General features: G+C 47.5%; 1 protein-coding gene across 19 annotated transcripts in view; it reads left to right on the forward strand.

Annotated features, from left to right (window-relative positions):
* Positions 1 to 27,604, forward strand: part of LOC146812053 (copine-1-like) — a 633,944-nt gene that overhangs the window by 273,056 nt on the left and 333,284 nt on the right. For all 19 annotated transcript variants that reach the window (XM_085619050.1, XM_085619045.1, XM_085619042.1 and 16 more), the window contains one exon: positions 9,213 to 9,341. In XM_085619050.1, the coding sequence (XP_085475176.1) occupies positions 9,213 to 9,341 (129 nt within the window). The remainder of the gene's footprint in view (positions 1 to 9,212; positions 9,342 to 27,604) is intronic.

The raw sequence follows: 27,604 nt of genomic DNA on the forward strand, positions 1-27,604 counted from the left end.
GCATAACTAAATACTTATAAGGTCCCAAAAGCGAGACCTATTGGCTATGCAAAGCGGCCGCGAAAGTGAAAGGGATCACGATCAAACATCAAAGCGGCCGTGAAACCAAAAGTAATCGCGGTAAAGCAGGGCGCCCGCGCACATGCACTGTAGCTCTAGGCTGGCCTGGTAGCACTTTTTGGAGCCCTCTCAATAAGTCTCGCCAGACCAGCGCATGCGCTGGGTCAGGCGAGACCTAAAAAAAGAGAGGACTAACAGAAGAATACTGACCCAACCACTAGATGGTGGAATAATATAATGTGCCATTTAATTTTAATTGATTGCCCATCTGTGTTTGGTGAATAGTGCAGATTCCTGATGTGAATTAGGCCATTCTATCCTTGGTGGCTACTTCATTCTTCCAACTTGCTTTTACCACTGCTGCTCTTAAAGCACTCATTACAGCTTTGAAATTAAACCTACCCATTTAGCAGGTCGTTGAGGTTGGTGGTGCCCCTTGATTGCTTGTTTTCATTTGTGCTTAAGACCTTGACAATGGATCATGGTGTAAATTAACTGAATTGTAGTTTTTTGATTTGGGGCTTTAAGGTCCTGTGAAGAAGTGGTTGAAGCTGGTCATAGACTTTGTAGCTTGTTTATTTACAGGATTGCTAAAGTTTTTTCCCCGGCAGTTTACATAGAGGCATGATGCTTTAGAGAAAGGGCACAGCAGTTTTACTTGTAATTTGTTTCTCATACCTGTGCTAGTTGTTGCTGGAGCCTTTTTCTAAGCATTGTTTAAGGGCAAACGTTGCCTGGTATGCTCAACTTGTATGAGGTGTACGGGCTTTTGCCTGATGTGCGGATAGGAGGGGTTTGCTGACTGAAACGTTTGCTGGGTCTACACCATATCCGGTGCAGTTATTTGTTTTTACTACAATGTTCTTTAGGTCTTTCAGCATTTGAAAAAAGTTTTTGAACGCTTTGAAGTTATCACCCTTTCTTGTTAGGTTTTGCGACAAAGCTTTTAGCTATATGTTGGCAGAGACCTATTGTGGACATTACCTATACTCCGTTTTGGATGAGCCCATTGCTCACCTTTGGCTTTCTTGCCCATAGCATTTGCTTTCATCTTATTCAATGGCTTTTCTTTCTCTTGTGTTTATCTCTCAGCTGGTGCCTAGCTTATTTATCGTCCTTTTGATTAGATGAGTTGTGCTCTTCCACAGCCCCACCTCCGGAAACTAATATTTTGTCTCCACACTCCATAAGGAGTGCATATTGTCCTTCTCTATCACCTGTGCGCTGCTTACCACTCACCTCCCTGCCCCCACACTCTGTTGCTACCCCTGCCACTAAACTCGACTGTTTCCACTTCTGCCCTTCTCATCCAGCTGCAGCTGTTTTGTAAGTTTTAAAAAACATGTTTAGTTCCCTCCACCAAGATCTTCTATTGCTTCCCTCACCCTACTGTCGCCCCCCCCCTCCCTTTGTTGGTGTATACTTCACCTCCCCTCGGTTGCTCCCCTCTCCCCGTCTCCCTTTGAAAAAAAAAAATATATATATGTGTATCTATCTATCGATCTGTGTTTGAAGGGCCCTGCAGAAGCAATGGGCTACCAGGCCGCTCCCCCCCCTTTTTTTTTTTCTTTTTTTTTTAAAGGGGCATGGTACACTTATTACGCATATGTATTTTTATTTTTATAATACATTTGCACAACTCCTACCAGCTAGGCCCCATTTTAAGCGCAAGGCAACACATATTAAGCCATCCATGGTACACATTCCAAAATGTATGAATATAGTTGCGAGTCCAGTGACAAGTGAATTCACGGTACAATAGGAGAGAGGAGCCATCCAGTATCCGCTTACAGACTCAGTTTGTAGGGCCTTTGATTCTTGCCCCTGGGCACCAAATTCGCTTGTATTTCCGAGGGACTCCTCGTGTTTTGTACACTAGTTTTTCCATTCCGGTGCAGGAGTCCACGCCTCTAACCCATTCATGTAGAGGTGGTGCCTGTACTTCTCTCTGCCTGGCCAGGTCTCTCTTGGCCACCCTCTACGCTATAGCAAGGAGGGCATGTGTGGCTCTAAAGCCCCCCACCGTGTCCATTATTACAAGCAGAATAGTCTTAGGGCCAAAATCTAATGGTAATCCCACCACCTGCCCTTTCCGACTGTTGACCCAGTACACTCATACCACTGGGCATGCCCAGAAAACATGATCAAGGGAACCCAGAGCATGACGACACCGTAGAGACGCAGGGTCCTGAGCACATCCCATGCGCCAGGTGTGCCCGGGAGTAATAGATCCGATGAAAGTACTTGAACTGTATCAAGGGGAAACGCACGGAGATTGCAAGTGTTTTGGAAGACATTATTGCCTGGACCTTCCTCATCCTTCATAGCCCCACATGTCCCCCCACTGCGACCGTAGGCCCCCAGGGGGTCTGGTGTGTTGATTAACGATCCTCGTGGGGTTTCAGTAAATAGCTACATTGTGATGCTTAACCATTTGTTGACCGGATGATCATGCTTCTGGTTAAACAAAACAGAAGAACGTTAGCAATCAGCATTTTACCCTAACTGTTGTGGAGAAAAACCAAACTCTACAGAGTGCATCTTTTTGCAACCCCTCCCCCCTCCCCCCCCCACACCAGAAATCTGCAAGCACTTCTCCTTACATTCCATTTTTAGGTCTCGCCTGACCCTGCGCATGCTTTGGTCTGGCGAGACGTTTTGAGAGGGCTCCAAAAAGTTCTACCAGGCCAGCCTAGAGCTACAGTGCATGTGTGCGCTGCGCTTGACCGCGATTACTCTCACTTTCGCGTCCGCACAGCCGCTTTGATCGCGATCACTTTCACGGCCGCATGGCTGCTTGACATAGCCAATAGGTCTCGCTTTTGCGACCTTCTAAGTATTTAGTTATGCAACTGTTGCATGGCTAGACACTTATAAGGTCCCAAAGGCGAGACCTATTGGCTATGCCAATGCTTTTTTTTTTTTTGCATTATGTAGCGCAAATGAAGGTCTCCAAGAACTATACATAAGTACTGGTTCCACTACAGAAATCTGCCCGGTGGGTGATGATGTGCTGCATGGCTAAACACGTATAAGGTCCCAAAGGCGAGACCTATTGGCTATGCCAATGTTTGTTGAACATGGCACAAGACATTGTTCAGAAAATGGTCTAGTGTGCGGAGTCACTACGTTTCCATGCCGTACTGTTACAAAAATGTCAATCTGCTAGTAAAATGGTTTCACTAATTCTTTAAAAAAGAAAACACTAACACGCCATGACAAATTTAGAAGACTCTCTTGTGTCAAATAACATTTTTTTTTCCACTCACTAGCATAGGGTGTGGCGAGAAAGCATATTTATGGTCTTACTGGCAGTGAGTGCTCTGTGAAGGTTTGACCCTGGGAGCAGACGATTACAAACTCAGGAGTTCAGTGCGAGAGATCTGTGTCTTGAGAATACTGTATTCACACAGCAAACGGACACAGTGTGGCATATGAAACAAGGAGGAGGGCTGGAGCTACAAATTGATAGCTTCCATAGCCACTGTATCATATTGATTGTCATGCTTCGCAATGGTGCGTGGGTTAAATCAAATTAATTTGTTGGCCTTGTTGCACCTATGTGCTAATTGTTTTTTTCAGTAGTCACCCTTGTATGCCCATCAGCTTATTTAAAGCAAAAGCTTTCTCATCTGTAATGGCATATACATGATTCTTCATCTGAGACCTACAAGCATTGGTAAAGCCAGTACGTGTCTAATTTCAGTTTTGTTTTGGCTACCGCAGACTTAGTAGCTCTTTCAATGCTATTTGCAGATGGATGTTCAAGTGCAACACAGGCACAAATATGAGTGCAGATGCTACAGCCGTCCCACAGTTATCACACATGCAAGATGACACCAGGCCCCTGTTTAGGTCTCCCCTGAGCCAGCGCGCATGCGCTGCTCTGCGAGGCTTTAGTAAGGGCTTTAAACTCAAAACACGCTCGCGCGTGTGCTTTTTAAAATTTTTTTTTAGTCTCCTGCTATTGGCCTCTGCGTGCGTCTTTCTCAGAAAGACTGCACGTAATTGGCCCAAGGCGGGGGCATGTCCTGCCTTCTCTCTACCCTGGGTTAGGGTGCGCAGGAGCCAGCAGAAGTGCGGCCGGGTGCCAACTGCATACCAGACATTCCATGCAGCGCGTGCGCCCGCGCTTGTTTAAAACGTTATTTAGTCCGTGTTTACTGAGTGAATTTTATTACAGGCATGTCATAATTTTTGGTTGATGCCTGCAAAGCTACGAACTTGCAGCTCATTTTTTCATTTGATTTGTTTTTCATTTGTTACATTCCTGCCAGTTTTGGATCTCCTAGATTGAATATTTTGAACTGCAACAAAACCCCTGTGTTAATAAGTGCTCCAGTATAATAGGCTGACCACTATGGAAATGTACCCACAACATGCCCAAATGGCATGAGATAAACGTCAATCTAACACCGGTGTACCAGAATAATAATCTTCTAAATAACGCTCTTCCCTTGAAGCTTCTGAAACACCTTCTACTCAGTGGAAGTATTATGACATCCAGTGCGTTTCTGGAGTCTGCGTTAGAGCATGTAAATAGCCTCTGTACTGATGTGTTTGACAAGATTCTGCACTTGTTGGAAGAGTGCTTAATGCTGCAGTCTGGCTGGTTCTGGGGCTCGGCATGCTTGATTGTGTTTCCCGACTCCCAACTCTCTCCATTGGCTCAATCTTATTTGTCTGTTTTACCTGTCTTGTACATAACATCTTTTTCAGATGACATCCCACGTCTTGGCTGCTAAATAAAAATGTTTTGACACAAGGACAGCCCTGTAACCGTTTCCTCTGCACCAACCTGCGTCCCTAAATCCCATTATTAAAGGTCGGGCCACATAGGATGTAGGGCCAACGATAACAATAAATGGCAAACTGTAGACGATTTTTTTCAGCTGTGTTTAAAATGTTGGCGGTACATTCACCATACTTATGGGCAAAGCTAGTGTGCGTGCGAGCAAGGCTGATTTGCTAGAGCTGCAAACTGGGGATTGATTGGTGATTGTTGTGTAGGCGCTGCTCACTGTCTAATGCTTCTGTCTTGAAAGGGGTTTTAGTGGTGGCAATGGCTGCACATACAATATCTAATAATTAAGAGTTTCAGACGTCTTGGGTATGCACACCCTGTTATAAGCTTTCAATTTTTTATATTCTATTCCAACAGCATTTCAAACTGCGACACAATACCACTCTGTGTCACATAATTATATGCTACATAATTACACTGCACTCAATGTCACATACACTCCAAATAATACCACTTAGTGCCATATAATTACACACAACATATTTACACTCTACAGAATGCAAAATACACTCCACATAATACCACTCAGTGCCATATAATTACACGCAACATACTTATTCTACTCAATGCAAAATAAATACACACCACATACCACACAGTGCCACATAATTATATGCTACATAAATACACTGCACTCAATGCAAAATTCACTCCAAATACCACTCAGTGCCACATAATTACAACCCACATAATTACTCTACTGAAGGCAACATACACGCCACACAATACCACTCAGTGCCACATAATTACACGCCACATAATTACACTACTGAATGCAACATACACACCATACAATACCACTCAGTGCCACATAATTATTTACTACATAATTACACTGCACTCAATGCAACCTACACTCCAAATAATACCACTCAGTGCCACATAATTACACACCAAATAATTACACTCTACTGAATACAACATACACTCCCCATAATGACACAATTTCACTCCGTATAATTTCACTCAACACCACAGTTCCAGGTTACACAATTCAACTCAACACATTTCCAATACACACCGCATAATTACACACCAAACCACATATTTCAACTCCACAATCCACAACGTACCTCAAATCCACACCATAGTGTCACCACCTGAGCACCAAACCTCATTCATCACCATTTTGCATCAGCGCACCACCTAAGCATCACGACAGTCTGCCCTTGGAATCTGGCATCTGTTGAGTCTCTCCTTGTGTCCGTCCGCTGCTCGGGTTCTAATTAAATTACTGTTTTCCAATCCCCACTCCCCCGTTATTTATGTCCCGCTCCCCCATAACTAAAAAAATTATAACAAACAAGCATGAGCTCAGGCAGGAAGAAGTTGCCAGCAGTGCAAGTACAAAAAAACTAGACTTTTTTTGTTAAAATCTATTTTGAATCAGGTTTTTCACTTGTAGATAATGTCGTCTTAGGTTGGATAAAGGTAACAAATGCTTAACACTTTTTATTATAACGTTTCAACATAATGCACAGCAGCCACAATGCTCTACGATATAGCCAAAAGTTCTGGCTAAACACATAAGGTCCCAAAGGCGAGACCTATTGGCTATGCCAATACTTGTTTATTTTATTTACCTTTCCAAGATGACCGACTCCTATTTTGGTGCAGAAAAAACAAAAAAAAGATTCATGGGTGGGGGCGAGTGTCAGCATTATCCCGAGCTCCACCTCCAGCAAATCCGAACAAACCCTGATGCGGTATATCTGAGTGAGTGAATGAGTGAAGACGCCTGTCCTTGACCCAGTCTATTCCCAGGCAGTGTAGCCTGGAAAGTGGTGCTCCCGAGGTCTGCGCACTGCAGCGGCGAGCCTGAACAAACAGCGAGGACGTGTGATACCTCATGGAAGGCAGTCCCTTAGTAGCTGCAGAGAGGATGGAGAAGAGGGTGCAGCAGCAGCAGCTGAGAAGGTTACCTTTTTTCATCCCCTCCTCCACGCAACAGCCGCCACTGGGCTCAGCTCCCCCCTCAGTGTGGAAAAAGCTGCTGGCCCAGACTCGCCTGAACCTTCGCCACAAACTTTTACTCAGCGAAACTAAGCTTAGTTGATTTACTGGTTGGTGACGGCAAACCTCCCATGCAGAGTGCTAGCCGAGCTACGGAGGGGGAGACACAGAGGGGGGTCCAACCTCATGGCGCAGGAATTTGCCTTGCATTTTCGGACGCATACACCAGTGGGAGTTTCCCCCAGACTTTCGAGGCACGACAGTTATGGGTATTTTGATGGCTAATAAATCCCTGGAGTGTGGGTCATACAATCAGTAGTAGATGGTGCATGCGGACCCAACAGCTTTATGCCAGGCAGGGGCATTTAGCACTGCCTGCGTCATTTACATTTGGTGCTTGCTCATTCGGAGGAGCTGTTGGGTGACTCGACACCCCTTATTGTCGATATCGAACAAACATTCGATATGGTACGTTAGCCTCATCTTTTGGTGGTTCTCCGCAAAATGGGTATTACCCCCGATTCCAATGATGGATGTCATTACTGTATACGGATTTGTGAGCCCCGGTCAGTCAGTGGGGAGGTCATGTTTCGCTGTACGCGGACATGCTCTTCTTCATCCAGAGACCTAGCGACCCCCTTCTGAGGCTCACGGAAATATGAGATGTACGGGGAGAGCTCCGGAATTAGTCAACTGGGGTTTTTTGTTTTTTTTTATTGACATTTCAGTTCAACATCAACAAATCAGTCGGACAAGCCAGATACATATCCAGTAAGCGAAAGTCCGTTTCAAATGACCACACTATTACATAATGACAGGTATATTGCACCGCAGCTACCCCCCCCCCCCCCGAACTCACATACGTAACACACAAACCTCAACTGCCTTAGTATACATTCTTGATCTCGGATATGATACCAACATATACTTTCCAGACATATCTTTCCCTGGGAGGGCCAGTTACAAGATCTCATACCATATTTTCGACCAGACCAGTGTTGTCTGTGAGGCATTGACATAACACAGCTACAAACATGATTACGGTGCTGCCTCTTCCAACGTCTCGCCCCCTCACTGTGCATTACTACTCCAATTTAGGAATGGGTCCCATATTTACCGGGGTCTAAAGGCTGGCGGCAGCAACTCCCAATATGTACTTAGTTGGGTATGCCTGTAGGTGATGTCCCTAACCCATTCCTTAAGTCGGCACCCTCAGTCTACCCCAATGCACTGCAACCTGCCGCTTTGCGAATAGGAGTAGGGTATGCAGCTTGCGCATCCTGGGTGGCGTGTCCTTTACATACCCCAGTAAACCCATCACAGGAGTTGGAGTCAGCGCCAGTCCCAATATGTTATTCACTGAATCAAAGACTTCTACCCAGAAAGCAGCAAAGTCAACTAGGTTAAGTCGACCTTGGTACCTATTCCCGGGGTGCTGGCATTGTTCAAAGTTCGATTAATTTTTCAAAAGCGCTTAAAACTAACAAAATGCATGCGCATGCATTTTATGCTAAGTGGCAAAAGTACATTTAAGCATTGTTTGTAAATGATGTCGATGTTGCCTTGTCCTGTGGGGGAATAAAAAATTAGAGAAAGCGAGAGAGTGTGCGAGCAAAAGACAATGAATGAGGGGGGAATTAAAAAAACATAGAGAGAAAGCGAGAGAGTGCACGAGGGAATGACTTATGCTAAAAGTGTTACAGCAACTGGTTTCAGGGGAGAGAGCCGTGAACGAGGTAATGACTAATGCAGCTGTTTTCAAGCACACTCGTGCTTGTGGCACCATCCGCCTTGCTGGAGCGAGCAACAGCCAATTAGCATGCACGCTGCTGCTCGCTCCCGCAAGGTGGATGCCGCCACAAGCACAAGTGTATGCTTGAAAATGAGCAGAGCAACGGCTAAAGGCCCCCTCCTAAGCAGCGCATGCTTGCTGCGTAGGCGAGACCTAAAAATAAATAAAACCATCGCACCAGGAATGTCTTTGATGGACAAGGCAAAACATATGCCTTTAATGATTCTTATTTTACGTATAGGAAGAAGCCTTTTTCCTTCGGCATTGTTTGGGAGTTTGTGGTCGACCCAGGCGACTATTAATCTAATCCACAGTGATGAATTTTTTTCTCCTAAGTTTTATTAATTTGTTTACTTCAGTGTATCATCTCCTAGCAATCCGCACCCTGTTCAGCCTGTGCGTTTAATCACTAAGCTTAACCAATGCAATTTCGGTGGGGGGATCGGAAATATTACTGGGGATCCATCCAGTTAACCTGCAATTTCTGGAAGATCTTTATAAACGCTACCCACTCACAATCAGCTGTTTTTCTCTACTATTTTGCATTTGTGGGTGGTGACTTGGAGGTTTGTTAATCTTGTTGTTTTTAATTCTTTTTTTCAGATGGCTCAGTGTGTGACCAAAGTGCAGTTGTCGATATCATGTGACAATTTGATGGACAAAGATATTGGCTCGAAGTCGGATCCTCTCTGCGTAGTGATGCAAAGTGTTGGAGATGGGAAATGGGCTGAGGTAAAACGTTTTTTTAAGCTACTCTTGAAATGTGTAAATACTCGGTGTAGTGGCTTTAAAATTCACCTTTTTTGCCCCATTCTTAACACAATATTTATGCATTTGTACATATCCTACTATGAGACACAGTAGGCGTAGACCATAAGTACCAGTGGTTCTTGCTACATACTAGCTTTCATTTGTGAAGAATTTTAAAAGATGTTAAATTTAACTTGGATGAAAACCAGCATCAGCACAGCCAGTAGGGGCGGATTTCATTTGCTAAAGCATGCAGGAGAAACACATTAAATAGTCCCCACAGTCCGCTTCTGCTGTCCCCCTTGGGTGTCTCACTCTGAAGTAGAGCCTCCTGCAGTTCAATGCAAGCACTGAAGTGAACGCAGGAAGATATACACAATAAAACAATAGATGCGAGATTAATGCACAACTGGGCTGAGCCAAGATGATGATCTCAAAGTCTGAAGCCAATGCTTGAAATGATCTCGTTAAATAAAGCCAGTGGGTGAAAGAAGGGAGCACAAAGCCTTTTGTATGTATGTTGTAAGATGTAGATCTGTTTGACAGCTGTGTTATGAAAATCCCAGACCTAAAAAGTGTTCGGTGCTCTAGCGATCTGGTCAGTTGAGTGCGATGCATTTTCTTCATCTGTCATGGTCTGTATCAAATGAAGAAATGTAGCATTTGTCAAATTCTTCATGAACATGTGGTTTGTATCGCATTGTAGATTAATTTCGCTTTGCACACATTTTCTGTTAAAAAAGAGACAAGCAAAAAGGAAAATATTGAGCATCATAACATGAGTCTTGACATGTTTCAACCGCAAGGGTCTTCTTCACAAGGCTTGTGAAGAAGACCATTGCGGGCAAAATATATCTCTTATATATATATATATATATATATATATATATATATATTATCTACTGGCGGTCGCCAGTGGATAGTTATAGTTAGGACCGTGTTTCCATAGGAAATCCGCAACATTCTATTTGGAATAACTTTGGCGCCGGTTGACGAATCCTCGCGAAATTTTCAAAATAGGTGGGGCGCTCCGCTCCGCTCCTACCCTGAAAGTCTCGGGGGAATTCGTCAAGCGGGGGCTGAGAAAAAAGGGGGGTCCCAAAACGCGTTTCCCCCATGCATTTTCCCATAGGACCTTTAGTCCGAGCTACAGCCCGAACGGCTGAACAGAATTACTTGAAATTTGGCAGAGAGGTAGTCCTCAGGTCAGAGATGTGCCTTTTGCAGGTCTGGTGTAAATCTGTTCTGTAGGTCCTGAGAAAATAGCATTTAAATCAATATATATATCTGTAAGCGCGCTCCGTGCGCTTACGGTAAGCTTACCGTACGCGTACGGTGCCGTGCGCGAGCTCAATTCTGATTGGTGGTTACATGACTGTAAACATTCGAATTGGTCGAAATCAGAAAATGTCGGCCGCCATTTTCTCTGTCTCGCACTGAAAAACAAAGGTGGATAACGTGAAAAGGGGGCAACAAAGAGAGTTGCAGACCCCCTAGCGTTTGTCAGGGGGTCCACGAAGGACCAAAAAGTACGAAAAATACATTTAATAATTTTTAAAAAAAATCGCGGAGTGCGCGTACGATAAGCTTACCGTACGCGCACGGCAAAAAATTTTTTTTTTAAAAAAAACCAAATAATAATCACATTTATTAAATAAATTGAAGGACCCGCAAAGGAGAAAAAAAAATTGTTACTGTGTAAAAAAAAGGCGAGGCGCGCACGGTATGAACTGCGCAGGGTGTGCGCACGGTGAAAAACCAGAAAAAAAATAAAAAATAAATACATAACTTAGCATTTAAAAAACCGTACAAATTCACTGAAAAAACCATAGGTTTCACACACGTTATAGTTAGGAATTAGCATTTAAAAAACCTTGCAAATTCACTTAAAAAACCATAGGTTTCACACATGTTATAGTTAGCTGTACATTTCACTCGTAAAAAACCAATGAAATTCCACGTTATAGTTAGATCAGGTAACTATAACTTGCGCGACCGCAATCCACAATGTGTCATTTCAGATGTCATCATTGATGTGAAGAGTGATGTCACTGACCATGTCATGAGTGATGTAATATGTGACGTCATCAGCAGTTTATTGTGGGCGCAAGTTATAGTTACCTGGTCTAACTGTAACGTGGAATTTCATTGGTTTTTTACGAGTGAAATGTACAGCTAACTATAACATGTGTGAAACCTATGGTTTTTTAAGTGAATTTGCAAGGTTTTTTAAATGCTATTTCCTAACTATAACGTGTGTGAAACCTATGGTTTTTTCAGTGAATATATATATATATGTTCGAGGCATGTGGGCTGCTGAATTCATATCTGTGCATAGATCGCCGCCTAGTGTTGGGTCCGGATGTTTGCACGTTGTTGTCCTGGAAGAGTCTTCGAAGTATCCTGAGATAGGTGACTCCTCCCCTGGACCACAGTGCGCATGGGCATCCTCTCCATCCTCAGATTGTTTTTTTCCGCCATTGGGTTCGGATGTGCTTATCTTGACTCAAGTTAGGGAAAACTTTTTTTCAGGCCAAAAGGCCTTTAGTTCGCGTCGGTACTGTTCCCGATCGGTATCGACAGTTACTTGTTAGTTTACTGACTTCAAAAAACACTTTTTCGCATCATATCCGACCATCGAACCCACATCGACGATGGAATCGAGGACCCCATTCAAGCGGTGTCCTGTTTGCAATGCGAAATATCCCCATGTCGACGTCCACCCGGTGTGCAACAAATGCCTTTCACCGGATCACGACGAATCCACATGTATGGCCTGTGCCCGATTCCGATCCAAAAAGACTCTCCCGAATCGACGAGCAGCGAGACTTGAAGCGCAGCAAGCGGCACCAGCCCCAACCAACATCTTCAGCGCCGAGGACGAAGATGTGGAAGGCGTGGAGAACCTACCCTCCAGCCCCGCTTCCGAACACGATTCCGGATCGGAAGACATCGAAGAACACCTCTTTCACAGGGAAGAAGCCAACACCGAGGTAGGAGACTACGATGAGGCCTTAGGGGCCGAAGAAAGTAGCTCCGGTGACGAGCAAGGCCTACCCGTACAGACGGAGGATATCCCAGTGCGTCAGTCTATGGCTCCGGTCGAAGGATCGCCTTCGGGCCTTACCCAAGACCTATCCCGCAGTTCTTCGGCCCCGCCCTCTGGCCCGGCCTCGGACATCCAGCGAAAGCCATTAGTACCCAAAACGACTGGTTTCCCTTCCTCGAAACCGAAACCAATAGTCTTATCGGTTCCACAGAAACCGAAACTGAAACTGACACTGGTCGGATCGAAGCCCACTACACCTTCGACGCCAGCCAAACCCGTCGGCACCGACCGCACCAAACGGGACTTCGGTGCCGAACTTGCAGCAGCCGACGTCGGCGCCGACACACGGAAAAAGGCCATCGGTACCGCCAAACCGCCTCGGCACCCGGCACCGAAACAATCGGCTCCGGCCACGAAGGTCAAAATGGCCGCTGCGTCGCACACCACTTCGAAAGCAGCACCTAAGGCCCAATCATCGACGCCGTCGACAGCTACTACCTCTCCTCGACTCGATGACCCCGTGGCCCCGAAGAAGTCCACGCCTGCCTCTACAGAACCGCTCGGCGCCAAAGAACCGTCGGCGTTCCAGGTGCGACAAGTTGCAGCGTCCTTGCAACGCATCAAAGAAAAGGCAGCCCTCCAGGACACGTCGGGCTCCGAGCCGAAAAAAGCTCAAAAAGCTTCTCCAGCAACACCCAACATCACTTTTGGCCTGCCGCCATCCACGGCACCCAAACTGTTTGAAATCAGAACACGTGTCACCCAAACTAGGATCACACCTGCCGAACGCTCTCCTACGGAGACATCACCGTCCCACATCATCGATGCCGACACCGGCAGAATTATGCTCCACAAGCGGAGAATATCTTCCGAGCAAGCTTTGGACTCCTACCGGATCCCGCTAAAGAAAAAGCTGCCAGCGGATTCGGAACCAGTTATTTACGAACGTCTCCATACCTCTTACCCAGATCCACAGTCCTTCTCTCCGACACCCTCCGAAACCGACGTTTTGGAGGACTACATGGGTGACGACGTCCCCTACCCCAGGGAGATGGACCCTGAAGGCCAACAGGACCCTGATCAGGCTTGGGATGACCCTGTAGACCCGGGTGCAGCTATGGATACACAGGACACGCAGCTATATGGCACGAAAACGTCTCCCACAGAGGACACTGCCGCATTCAACGCCCTCATTGAACGTGCTGCGGCCAATCATGGTGTGCAACTCCACTCTGACACAATCGAGGACGATTTTCTAATGGATTCTTTCGCATCCTCAGAAAGGAATATCAAAACTCTGCCCATATTGAAGGGTGTCCTCAAACCAGCAAAGGACATTTTCAAAGAACCCACCAGGGCAAGAGTAATAAACCCCAGGATCGACAAGAAATATAAGTCGGCGCCTGGGGACCCTACGTACATTAGAGGCCAGTTGCCTCTAGATTCCATCGTAGTCGCTAATGCTCGCAAACGGGCGCACTCGCAGACAACTGGTGATGCTCCTCCCCCGGACAAAGAGTCCAAGGTGCTAGAGACCTCCGGCAAACGAGTTGCAGCCCAGGCAGCTAACATATGGCGTATTGCCAATACCCAGGCGCTCCTAGCTCGCTACGATCGCGCACACTATGACACATTAGAAACCCTACTCCAACATCTCCCTGACCAATACAAAGAGGGAGCAGAGCTCCTCATCAGGGAGGGACAACTCCTCTCGAACGCATCCATTAAGTGTGCACTGGATGCCGCAGATACAGCTGCCAGAGCAATAAACACCAGCGTCATGCTACGACGACACGCCTGGTTACGAATCTCCGGATTCAAACCTGAGGTTCAAAATAACATCCTCAATCAGCCGGTCAACCCCGACTACTTATTCGGACCAGAAGTTGACACCACCCTAGAAAAAATAAAAAAGGACACAGACACTGCAAAGTCCATGGGGGCTCTCCAAACGCAGACCTTTCGGAGTGGCTCCTTTCGTCGCCCCGGAAATAGAGGAGCAGGTAGAGGACAGGGGTCACAGCAAACCTACAACAAGGGCAACATACAAGGTACCTACGATAAAAACACCCGGGGTGGATATCGTGGCTCCAGCACAAAGGGCAGAGGACGCGGATACGGCAATACCAGGTCCTCCCCCAAGAACAAACAGTGACGCCCTCTCCCTTCCTCCCGACCACATAACACCTGTCGGGGGAAGGCTACAAAGGTTCCTGTCCACGTGGAACACCATCACCACGGACAGGTGGGTCAAAGATATTCTCAAACACGGTTACTGCCTAGAATTAACCTCCACTCCACCCACAATACCGCCAAAACACCGTCCTATGTCCTCAGAGCACTTAGCGCTATTACAGCAGGAAATGCTAAGTATGCTGAAAAAAGGCGCAATAGAGGTCGTACCCGTCCACGAGCAAGGTACGGGGGTGTACTCCCTGTACTTCTTAATACCAAAAAAGGACGGGTCACTCAGACCTATACTAGACCTGAGACCCCTCAACCGCTACATTCTCTCAGAGCATTTCCACATGCTCACCCTACAACAAGTCCTCCCGCTGCTCAAACAGGGAGACTTCCTAGCCACGGTAGACCTCAAAGATGCGTATTTCCACATACCCATTCACCCCTCACACAGAAAATATCTCAGGTTCACTATTCAAGGGCAGCACTACCAATTCAAGGTTCTTCCCTTCGGCGTGACAACAGCACCCAGAGTTTTCACAAAGTGCCTAGCTACAGTGGCTGCACATCTACGGAGGCAACATATTCACGTCTACCCTTACCTGGACGACTGGCTTGTTCAGGCACAGTCAGCCCAGCAATGTGCCAGCCACATGTCCCGCACCATTCACCTCCTTCACAATCTGGGATTCTCACTAAATTACCCAAAATCACATCTCCAACCAGCACACGTACAACAGTACCTCGGTGCGACCATAGACACTCTGGCAGCCACAGCTCAGCCAAATTTAGTGAGGATCAACAGCATGCAAATGCTGATTTCAAAGTTCACACCCCAACACTCCCTTCCTGCGCGAGTGTTCATGCAGTTGATAGGCATGATGGCCTCCTGCATTTTCATAGTCCCACACGCGAGACTACATATGCGCCCGCTTCAGGAGTGCTTAGCACGTCAATGGAATCAGGCTCACGGGCAACTAAACGACCTAGTGTTGGTGAGCGGTCGGGCATACAACTCTCTGCATTGGTGGAATCCACAAAACCTTTACAAGGGCCGACCGTTCCAAGAGCCTGTTTCACAAATAATACTGACGGCGGACGCGTCTCTCCAGGGATGGGGAGCTCATGTACTCAACTACACAGTGCAGGGACTATGGACAATACAACAAAAGAAGATGCCCATCAACCTTCTAGAACTGATGGCAATCTTCCTGGCAATGAAAGCATTCAAGGTACACTTGTGCAACAAAGTCGTGTTGATCCGGACGGACAACATGACTGCCATGTACTACATACAGAAGCAGGGAGGAACACACACTCCACAGTTGTCTCATCTGGCTCAGAGCATGTGGAAGTGGGCCATTCAGAGGAACATATTCCTCATGGCAGAACACCTCCCTGGCAAGGACAACCAGATGGCGGATCTGCTCAGCAGACACAGCCACCAGATGCACGAGTGGGAGCTACACCCGTCAGTACTCCAACTGTACTTCCAACAGTGGGGTCATCCAGAGATAGACCTATTCGCCACAAACGAAAACGCAAAATGCCTAAGCTTTGCCGCCAGGTTCCCACATCCGCAGTCGCAGGGCAATGCGATATCGATGAACTGGTCCGGCAGATTTGCGTACGCTTTCCCCCCAGCACCATTGATACCGCTGGTGGCACGCAAACTCAGACAACACTCACTAACACTCATCCTGGTTGCTCCAACATGGGCACGCCAACCATGGTACACCACCTTTCTTGAACTTTCCGTGGTGCCGCATCAAAGGCTGCGGATCAAACCCGCGCATTTGACGCAGAACCATGGAGAGATTCAGCACCCAGATCCGCAACAGCTGAACCTGGCAATCTGGCTCCTGAAGTCCTAGAGTTTGGCTACCTAAACCTGCCACCTGACTGTATGGACATCATTAAGGAAGCTAGAAGACCCACTACCAGAGCTTGCTATGCAGCCAAATGGAAAAGGTTCGTAATTTATTGCAATAACAATGACATTAACCCGCTAGTCGCATCCATCCAAAACATAATTTGTTACCCCTTACACCTATACCGATGCAATCTGGCATACACCTCAATACGTGTCCATTTGACCGCAATATCAGCCTATCTCCAGAACAGGCAGCACCTCTCTTTATTCAGAGTGCCTGCCATCAAAGCATTCTTGGAAGGACTCAAACGAGTAATTCCTCCAAGCCACCCACCAGCTCCAATGTGGAACCTCAACTTGGTCCTCACACGCCTGATGGGTCCACCCTTCGAACCTCTACACTCATGCGAGATTCAATTCCTCACCTGGAAAGTAGCTTTCCTAGTAGCGATCACTTCGTTGAGGAGAGTTAGTGAACTCCAGGCACTAACCGTTCAAGAGCCATTCATACAGGTTCACGCCAACAGGGTCGTACTACGTACCAACCCCAAATTCATGCCCAAGGTGATATCGCAGTTCCACATAAATCAAACTATTGAACTGCCTGTTTTCTTTCAAAACCCACAAACTGTCGCAGAAAGAGCACTCCATACACTGGATGTAAAGAGAGCCCTCATGTACTATATAGACAGGACTAAAGTCTTTAGGAAAACAAAACAACTTTTCGTTGCCTTTGCCCCACACCACAAAGGTAACGCCATCTCCAAAGCAGGTATAGCCAGATGGATCGTTAAATGTATTCAAATTTGCTATCAAAAAGCTAAACGCACATTAACGATTCCCCCACGAGCCCACTCAACACGTAAGTTAGGGGCCTCCATGGCTTTCCTTGGAAACATTCCTTTGCATGATATATGTAGAGCAGCCACCTGGTCCACTACACATACATTTACCAAACACTATTGTGTAGATGTGCAATCAAAACAGCAGGCAGCTGTAGGACAGGCTGTTCTCAAAACTCTTTTTCAGACCGCTGCAGCTGGCACTGGTAGCCGCCGCTAATAGAGGGTACTGCTATATGTTCGAGGCATGTGGGCTGCTGAATTCATATCTGTGCATAGATCGCCGCCTAGTGTTGGGTCCGGATGTTTGCACGTTGTTGTCCTGGAAGAGTCTTCGAAGTATCCTTGGATAGGTGACTCCTCCCCTGGACTACAGTGCGCATGGGCATCCTCTCCATCCTCAGATTGTTTTTTTCCGCCATTGGGTTCGGATGTGCTATCTTAGCTCAAGTTAGGAAAATATTTTGTCGAGGCCAAAAGGCCTTTAGTTTGCGTCGGTACTGTCTATCGATCGGGTTTCGATACAATTCTGTTAGTTTACTAACTTTCAGCACCGACTTTTTTCGCATTTACCTGTCCATCGACTACTTCGACGATGGAATCGAGGACGCCATTCAAGAGGTGTCCGGTATGCAATGCGAAGTACCCACACATCGACGTCCATCCGGTGTGCAACAAATGCCTTTCGCCGGACCACGACGAATCGACATGCATGGCCTGTGCCCGGTTCCGTTCGAAGAAGACTCTACGGAATCGACGAGCGGCGAGACTCGAGGCGCAGCACACGGCACCGGCCCCAACAGACATCTTCAACGAGGCCGAAGACGTCGAGGAATTAGAAGTCTTGCCCTCCAGTCCCGTTTCCGAACACGACCCCGGATCGGACGAGGTAGACGAGTCACTCTTCCACAGAGGTGAAGACGACACCGAGGTAGGAGACGACGAGGAGGCCTTAGGGGCCGAAGAGAGTAGCTCCAATGATGAACAAGGCCTACCTGTTCAAACCAGAGAAACACCAGTGCCACAGCCTATGGCTCCGGTCGAGGGATCGCCTTCGGGCCTTACCCGAGACCCATCCCGCAGTTCTTCGGCCCCGCCCTCGGGCCCGGCCTCGGATGTTCAGCGGCAGCCATTATTGCACAAACAAGCTGGTTTCCCTACAGCAAAGCCGAAACCGAAAGCTGCTCCGGTTCCACCGAAACCGAAACTGAAAGTGGCGCTGGTCGGATCAAGGCCTTCCACGCCGTCGACGCCAGCGCAACGCGTCGGCACCGACCGCACCAAGAGACTTCGGTGCCGAACTTGAAGCGGGCGACGTTGGAGTCGACAAACGGAAAAAGGCCATCGGCACCGACAAACCTGCTCGGCTACCGGCACCAACGACACCGAGGGCCGTAACGCCTGCTGCGTCTCGCATCACTCCCTCGACAACACCTAAGCCTCACGTATCGAAGACTTCGACGGTGCTCTCTACACCTCGACTCGAAGAACCGCCGGCGCCGAAAAAAAACACGGCCGCCTCTACGAACCTGACCGGTGCCAAAGCCTCAAAGGCGCCCCAAATACAACCTGGTGCGACGCGAGGCAGCAAAACCCCGGCTGTCCTCCAGGACACGTCGGGTTCCAGTTCGATCGGAGCTCCAGCAGCCTCTTCGGTGCCGGCCAACATTACCTTCGGATTGCCTCTGTCGACAATCCCAAAAATGTTCCAACTCAGGACACGGGTCACCCAAACTACGGTCACACCCGCTGAGACGTCTCCGGCACGCGTCATCGACGCCGACACTGGCAGGATGATTCTCCACGACCGAAGGATAACTTCGGAGCCGCCACTGGACCCTTTCAGGATCCCACTAAAAAGGAAGTTGCCTTTAGAGTCAGAACCTCTCCTTTATGAACCCTTCCATTCACCCTACCAGGATCCACACCGGTTCTCCCCCACACGCTCCGACACGGATGCATTGGAGGACTACATGGATGACCAAGTCCCCTACCATGTAGACACAGACCCTGATGACCAGCAGGACCCTGATCAAACTTGGGGCGACCCTGCAGACCCCAGTGCACCTCTCGATGCACAGGACCAACAACTCTATGGGGCAAAAACATCTCCTACGGAGGATACTGCGGCGTTCAACGCTCTTATTGAACGCGCTGCAAATAACCATGGGGTACAGCTTCACTCTGATACCATCGAAGATGACTTTCTAATGGACACCTTTGCATCCTCAGAAAGACATGTAAAAACTCTGCCAATGTTGAAGGGGGTCCTCAAACCAGCTAAGGAAATTTTCAAGGAACCCACCAGGGCACGCGTGATAAACCCCAGGATTGATAAGAAATACAGATCAGCACCTGGGGATCCTACTTACATCAGAGGCCAATTACCACTCGACTCCATCGTCGTAGCGAATGCACGCAAGAGGGCACACTCGCAAACGACAGGTGACGCTCCTCCCCCGGACAAAGAGTCCAAAGTGTTAGAGACCTCTGGCAAGCGAGTTGCCGCCCAAGCTGCCAACATATGGCGCATAGCCAACACTCAAGCGCTCCTTGCTCGCTATGATAGGGCGCACTATGACACACTGGAGCAAATATTCCAACATCTCCCTGACCAGTTCAAGGAAGGCGCAGAAATGCTCATCAGAGAGGGACAGCTACTCACGAATGCTTCCATCAAATGTGCACTAGATGCTGCAGACACGGCTGCCAGGGCCATAAACACAAGCGTCATGCTGCGACGACATGCCTGGCTACGGATCTCAGGATTCAAGCCGGAGGTAAAAAACAATATACTCAACCAGCCCGTCAACCCCGACTATTTATTCGGGCCAGAGGTTGACACCACCCTCGAAAAGATAAAAAAGGACACGGACACTGCAAAGTCCATGGCGCCCTACAAACTCAGTCCTTTCGGAGCGGCTCCTTTCGTCGCCCCGGAAACAAGGGAGCAGGTAGAGGACAGGGGTCACAACAAACGTATAACAAAGGCAATACACAGACCACCTACGATAAAAACACCCGAGGTGGATATCGTGGCTCCAGTACAAAGGGCAGAGGACGTGGCTACGGCAACACCAGGTCCTCCCCCAAGAACAAGCAGTGACGCCCTCTCCCTTCCTCCCGACCACATAACACCTGTCGGGGGAAGGCTACAAAGGTTCCTGTCCACGTGGAACTCCATCACCACGGACAGGTGGGTCAAAGATATTGTAAAATACGGTTACTGTCTGGAGTTAACCTCCACTCCACCCACAATACCACCAAGAAGCCGTCCTATGTCCTCAGAGCACTTAACGCTCTTACAGCAAGAGGTGCAAAGTATGCTTCTAAAAGGCGCTATAGAGGTCGTACCCATCCACGAGCAGGGTACGGGAGTGTACTCCCTCTACTTCTTAATTCCAAAAAAGGACGGGTCGCTCAGACCTATATTAGACCTGAGACCCCTGAACCAGTACATTCTTTCAGACCACTTTCACATGCTCACTCTACAGCAAGTCCTTCCGCTTCTCAAGCAGGGAGACTTCCTAGCCACACTGGACCTCAAGGATGCGTACTTTCACATACCCATCCACCCCTCACACAAAAAATACCTCAGGTTCACTGTTCAGGGGCAGCACTATCAGTTCAAAGTCCTTCCCTTCGGCGTGACAACAGCGCCCAGGGTCTTCACAAAGTGCCTAGCTACAGTGGCAGCACATCTACGGAGGCAGCATATACACGTCTACCCCTACCTAGACGACTGGCTCGTTCAAGCGAAGTCAGCCCAGCAATGTGCAAGCCACATGTCCCGCACCATTCACCTTCTTCACAGTCTGGGATTCTCACTAAATTACCCAAAGTCCCATCTCCAGCCCGCACACGTACAACAGTACCTAGGTGCGACTATAGACACTCTGGCGGCCACAGCTCAGCCAAATTTAGTGAGGATCAACAGCATACAACTGCTGAGTGCCTAGCACGTCAGTGGAATCAGGCTCAAGGACAGCTGAAAGACCTAGTGTTGGTGAGCGGTCCGTCATACAACTCTCTGCATTGGTGGAATCCACAAAACCTTTGCAAGGGCCGTCCATTCCAAGAGCCTGTCCCACAGATAGTACTGACAGCGGACGCGTCTCTCCAGGGATGGGGAGCTCATGTACTCCACTACACAGTGCAGGGACTATGGACAACACAACAAAAGAAGATGCACATCAACCTTCTGGAACTGATGGCAATCTTCCTAGCCATGAAGGCATTCAAAGTACATCTATGCAACAGGGTCGTGTTGATCCGGACGGACAACATGACCGCAATGTACTACATACAGAAACAGGGAGGAACACACTCTCCACAGTTGTCTCATCTGGCTCAGAGCATGTGGAAGTGGGCCATTCAAAGGAACATGTTCCTCATGGCGGAACACCTCCCTGGCGAGGACAACCTGATGGCGGATCTGCTCAGCAGACACAGCCACCAGATGCACGAGTGGGAGTTACACCCATCAGTACTCCAACCGTACTTCCAGCAGTGGGGTCATCCAGAGATAGACCTATTCGCGACAAGCGAAAACGCAAAATGCCAAAGCTTCGCCGCCAGATTCCCACATCCGCAGTCGCAGGGCAATGCGATATGGATGAACTGGTCCGGCAGACTTGCGTACGCTTTTCCCCCAGCGCCATTGATACCGCTGGTGGCTCGCAAACTCCGACAACACTCCCTGACACTCGTCCTAGTTGCTCCCACGTGGGCACGCCAGCCGTGGTACACCACCTTCCTCGAACTTTCCGTGGTGCCGCATCAAAAGCTGCGGATCAAACCCGCGCATTTGACGCAGAACCATGGAGAGGTTCAGCACCCAGATCCGCAACAGCTGAACCTGGCGATCTGGCTCCTGAAGTCCTAGAGTTTGGCTATCTCAACCTGCCACCTGACTGTATGGACATCATCAAGGAGGCCAGGAGACCCACTACCAGAGCTTGCTATGCAGCCAAATGGAAGAGGTTCGTCATTTATTGCAGTAATAATGACATCAACCCGCTGGACGCATCCATCCAAAACATCATCTGTTACCTCTTACACCTATATCGATGCAACCTGGCGTACACCTCTATACGTGTCCATTTGACCGCAATCTCAGCCTATCTGCAAACCAGGCAGCACCTCTCTCTATTCAGAGTGCCTGCCATCAAAGCATTCTTAGAAGGACTCAAACGAGTCATTCCACCAAGCCACCCACCGGCTCCGATGTGGAACCTCAACTTGGTCCTCACACACCTGATGGGTCCACCCTTTGAACCTCTACACTCATGCGAGATTCAATTCCTTACCTGGAAAGTGGCCTTCCTTGTAGCGATCACTTCCCTAAGAAGAGTTAGTGAACTCCAGGCACTAACCGTTCAAGAGCCATTTATACAGGTTCACGCCAACAGGGTCGTACTACGTACCAACCCCAAATTCATGCCCAAGGTGGTATCGCAGTTCCACATGAATCAGACTATTGAACTGCCGGTTTTCTTCCAAAACCCACAAACTGTTGCAGAAAGGGCACTACATACACTAGATGTACGGAGGGCCCTCATGTACTACATCGACAGGACTAAACCCTTCAGGAAGACAAAACAACTGTTCGTTGCCTTTGCCCCACACCACAAAGGTAACGCCATCTCCAAAGCAGGGATAGCCAGATGGATAGTTAAGTGTATTCAAATCTGTTATCAAAAGGCAAAACGCACATTAACTATTCCACCACGAGCCCACTCAACACGTAAGTTGGGGGCTTCCATGGCCTTCCTAGGAAATATTCCCCTGCACGATATATGCAGAGCAGCCACATGGTCCACTACACACACATTTACAAAACACTATTGCGTAGATGTGCAGTCAAAACAGCAGGCAGCTGTAGGACAGGCTGTTCTCAAAACACTTTTTCAGACCGCTGCAGCTGGCACGGGTAGCCGCCGCCAATAGAGGGCACTGCTATACATTCTATGCACAGATATGAATTCAGCAGCCCACATGCCTCGAACTGAATATGCTACTTACCAGTATGCATCTGTTCTTGGCATGTAGGGCTGCTGACATTCATATCGCCCTCCCTCCTCCCCGGCGCCTGTCGCAGCTGCAGCTCTCAGAATTACTGCAAGCATGGTCATCACTTTCTGTATCTACTCCATCACTGCCACAATGGCGAAAAACAATCTGAGGATGGAGAGGATGCCCATGCGCACTGTAGTCCAGGGGAGGAGTCACCTATCCAAGGATACTTCGAAGACTCTTCCAGGACAACAACGTGCAAACATCCGGACCCAACACTAGGCGGCGATCTATGCACAGATATGAATGTCAGCAGCCCTACATGCCAAGAACAGATGCATACTGGTAAGTAGCATATTCAATTCTATGCACAGATATGAATTCAGCAGCCCACATGCCTCGAACTGAATATGCTACTTACCAGTATGCATCTGTTCTTGGCATGTAGGGCTGCTGACATTCATATCGCCCACCCTCCTCCCCGGCGCCTGTAGCAGCTGCAGCTCTCAGAATTACTGTAAGCATGGTCATCACTTTCTGTATCTACTCCATCACTGCCACAATGGCGAAAACAATCTGAGGATGGAGAGGATGCCCATGCGCACTGTGGTCCAGGGGAGGAGTCACCTATCTCAGGATACTTCGAAGACTCTTCCAGGACAACAACGTGCAAACATCCGGACCCAACACTAGGCGGCGATCTATGCACAGATATGAATGTCAGCAGCCCTACATGCCAAGAACAGATGCATACTGGTAAGTAGCATATTCAATCTATATCTATCCAGTTACACTCCAAATGTTCAGTCACGCACAAAGACAGGAACGGACAACTTCTTTTGCTGGTGCCAAAATATATAATTTATTGATATGAACAGATAAGTGCACAGCTCATGATGCGTTTCGGGCCTCCTGGCCCTTGCTCACATGTTCGCGTGTATATATGCTCGCTCTCGCTCTGGTCCAGAATTATTAAAGTAATTTATTGGCAAGTCATCAGCACTGACGGACGTGTTTCGACACGTTGCCTTCCTCAATGTCAGTGTAAATCAAATCTTACAGAAGAACCTAAGCAGGTCGCAATTGCTTTTATGCATAGATTCAAAATGACGAGCGACTGGATAGCTCTGATCTTTATTCACGATCACCCGCATGTTCAAGGACACTCTTTTTGGCTAGGTGTATAGGACCCCCAATATACCTTTTTGAGCAGTGGCATTCTAAACAGTAAAAAGTAAATTCTGAATTAAATTCAATAATTTATTGATTTTCTTGGTTTGCTCCCTGCCAGACCTGGCCTATACTTTGTAAGATGCCTGCCGTATTTACCGAGCATTCATAATATTTGTTGTGCCATCTTTTATTTCCATGAAATACATTGCACGTTTATGTACAATTGGATGATTCAACATGTGAAAACGTTTGATTTACACCGACATTTGAGGAAGGCGACGTGCCGAAACATGTCTGTCAGTGCTGATGACTTGCCAATAAATTACTTTAATTCAGGACCCGGGAGTGCACTTGTTACTGGCCGCGCGATTGCAAATGTCGGAGTGTTCCATTGTATTGCGGCACACCACCACCGTGGGAGTAGCACCCGAGACGCGAGGTACAGCGGAGGGTGGAAGACTTGCGCATTGATTGAGATATATATATATATATTATCTACTGGCGGTCGCCAGTAGATAGTTATAGTTAGGACCCTCTTACCATAGGAAATCCGCAACATTCTATTTTGAATAACTTTGGCGCCGGTCGACGAATCCTCGCGAAATTTTCAAAATAGGTGGGGCGTTGAGCTCCGCTCCTACCCTGAAAGTCTCGGGGGGATTCGTCAAGCGGGGGCTGAGATAAAAGGGGGGTCCCAAAACGCGTTTTTCCCATGCATTTTTCCATAGGACCTTTAGACCGAGCTACAGCCCGAACGGCTGAACAGAATTAAATGACATTTGGCAGAGAGGTAGTCCTCAGGTCAAGGAAGTGCCTTTTGTAGGTTTGGTGTAAATCTGTTCAGTAGATTCTGAGAAAATAGCCTTTAAATCAATATATATATCTGAGCCAGCTTACGGTGCGCTTACGGTGCGCTTACCGTACGCGTACGGTGACGTGCGCGAGCGCGATTCTGATTGGCTCTTAGATCTTAGTAAACATTCGAATCGGCCGAAACCAGGAAGCGGCGGCCGCCATTTTCTCTTCGCACTCTGAGTGGGGCAGCATAAATGAAGCCAAAAAATGTCTAAAGGGGCAGTATATTGAGATCATAACCACCCAGCAGTGATATACGGGTCCCCAAACAACCCCCAAGGCCCAAAAAAACATTATTTTTTTTTTCGAAAAATCGCCGATTCGGCTTACCGTACGCGTACAGTAAAAAATTAAAAAAAAAAAAATTATGCACACTCTCCCCACCCCGTGTGCAAATGGTGCCCGAAGGGCACCATTTGTACATGGAATATCAAACATATGAAAATAATAAAGAATACATTTCACAACGATGCGCATAATATGTCCCCCATGTGCGTACATGGCCCATCCCGCATAACGTGGGCACGCGGTGCGCGCAGCGCACCGCGTGACCTCCGTGCGTGCACGGCACTAACTGCGTAAAGTGGGCGCGCGGTGCGCGAAGCGCACCGCGTGCTCACTGTGCGCGCACGGTGCGCGAAGCGCACCGTGCGCGCACGGAACGAACTGCGTTAACTGGGCGCGCACACCACGAATGGCGTAAAGTAACTTAGCATTTAAAAAAACGTACAAATTCACTGAAAAAACCATAGGTTTCACACACGTTATAGTTAGGAATTAGCATTTAAAAAACCTTGCAAATTCACTGAAAAAACCATAGGTTTCACACATGTTATAGTTGGCTGTACATTTCACTCGTAAAAAACCAATGAAATTCCCCCGTTATAGTTAGTGCAGGCAACTATAACTCACGCGACCGCAATCCTCTGCTGATGACATATGTGTCTTTATGAAAAAAAAATATTTGTAATATATGTATAGCTAAAATTTAATGGAAGAAGACATGGGCAAATAAGTGTCTAAATACAGTATTAGCATCAGCAGAGGATTGCGGGCGCGTGAGTTATAGTTGCCTGCACTAACTATAACGGGGGAATTTCATTGGTTTTTTTATGAGTAAAATGTCCAGCTAACTATAACATGTGTGAAACCTTTGGTTTTTTCAGTGAATTTGCAAGGTTTTTTAAATGCTAATTCCTAACTATAACGTGTGTGAATATATATATATATATATATATATATCAATTTTTTTTTTTACTGAACAAAAACAAAGGTGACAGGGACATAATAGTTAGGCTGACATTTCACTTGCAAAAAACAAGAAATTCAGCAATTCTAGTTAGCTGAGCTAACTAACTCACACCCCGCAATGCACTGCTTATGACCTCACATATTTAATCACTCATGACATGGTTAGTGACATCACTGATGACATCTCAAATTTCATCATCCACAACATCACTGACACACCCATTAACCCCCCCCATGGAACCTTTCATACACCCACTTCCACACAACCATTTGCAAACCAGTACTTAAGACACGCAATCACTGATTCATAGATCTACACACACACATCTACTCACCCTTACAACCACTCATGCACCCAACTCACTAACTCACTAATACTGCCATTGACCTATCCACTCATACACCCATACAGTCACTCACACGCTGAGTCACTCACCCATAGAGCTACTACTCAAACTCTTATTCACCCATACAGTCAAACACAACCACTTACTCAACCAAACGGCTAGACACACACACAGATACTAACATGCACACACTCGCCCATAGTCACTCACATTCACTCACCTATACAGTCACTCGCATACCCCATCACTCGCATATACTGCCTTTCACATACCTAGTTACTCACTCATATACTACCGAAAATCCAGTCACTCACCCACACAGCCCCTCGCACATGCACTTAATAACCCATACAGCCACTGACTCACCCATCCATGTAGGCAGTCACATCCACCCAAACAGACACCCATACAGGTACTCAGACAACCAACCAATCACTCACTCATACAGCCACTCATGTACCCACTCACACACCCACTTAGACACAAACTGACACTGTCAGACATTCACACAACCAGTCAGTGGGTATATGAGTGTCTGTTTGGATAATTCAGTTGGTGCATTGCTGACTGTATAAGTGAGTGATTAGGGGTCTCTGAATGTATGGGTGAGTGACTGGTTGTGTGAATGTCTATCTGTCAGTTGGTGTCTAAATGGCTGC

This window comes from Triturus cristatus, chromosome 7 (assembly GCF_964204655.1).
Source record: "Triturus cristatus chromosome 7, aTriCri1.1, whole genome shotgun sequence".
In the NCBI taxonomy this organism is placed as follows: Eukaryota; Metazoa; Chordata; class Amphibia; order Caudata; family Salamandridae; genus Triturus; species Triturus cristatus.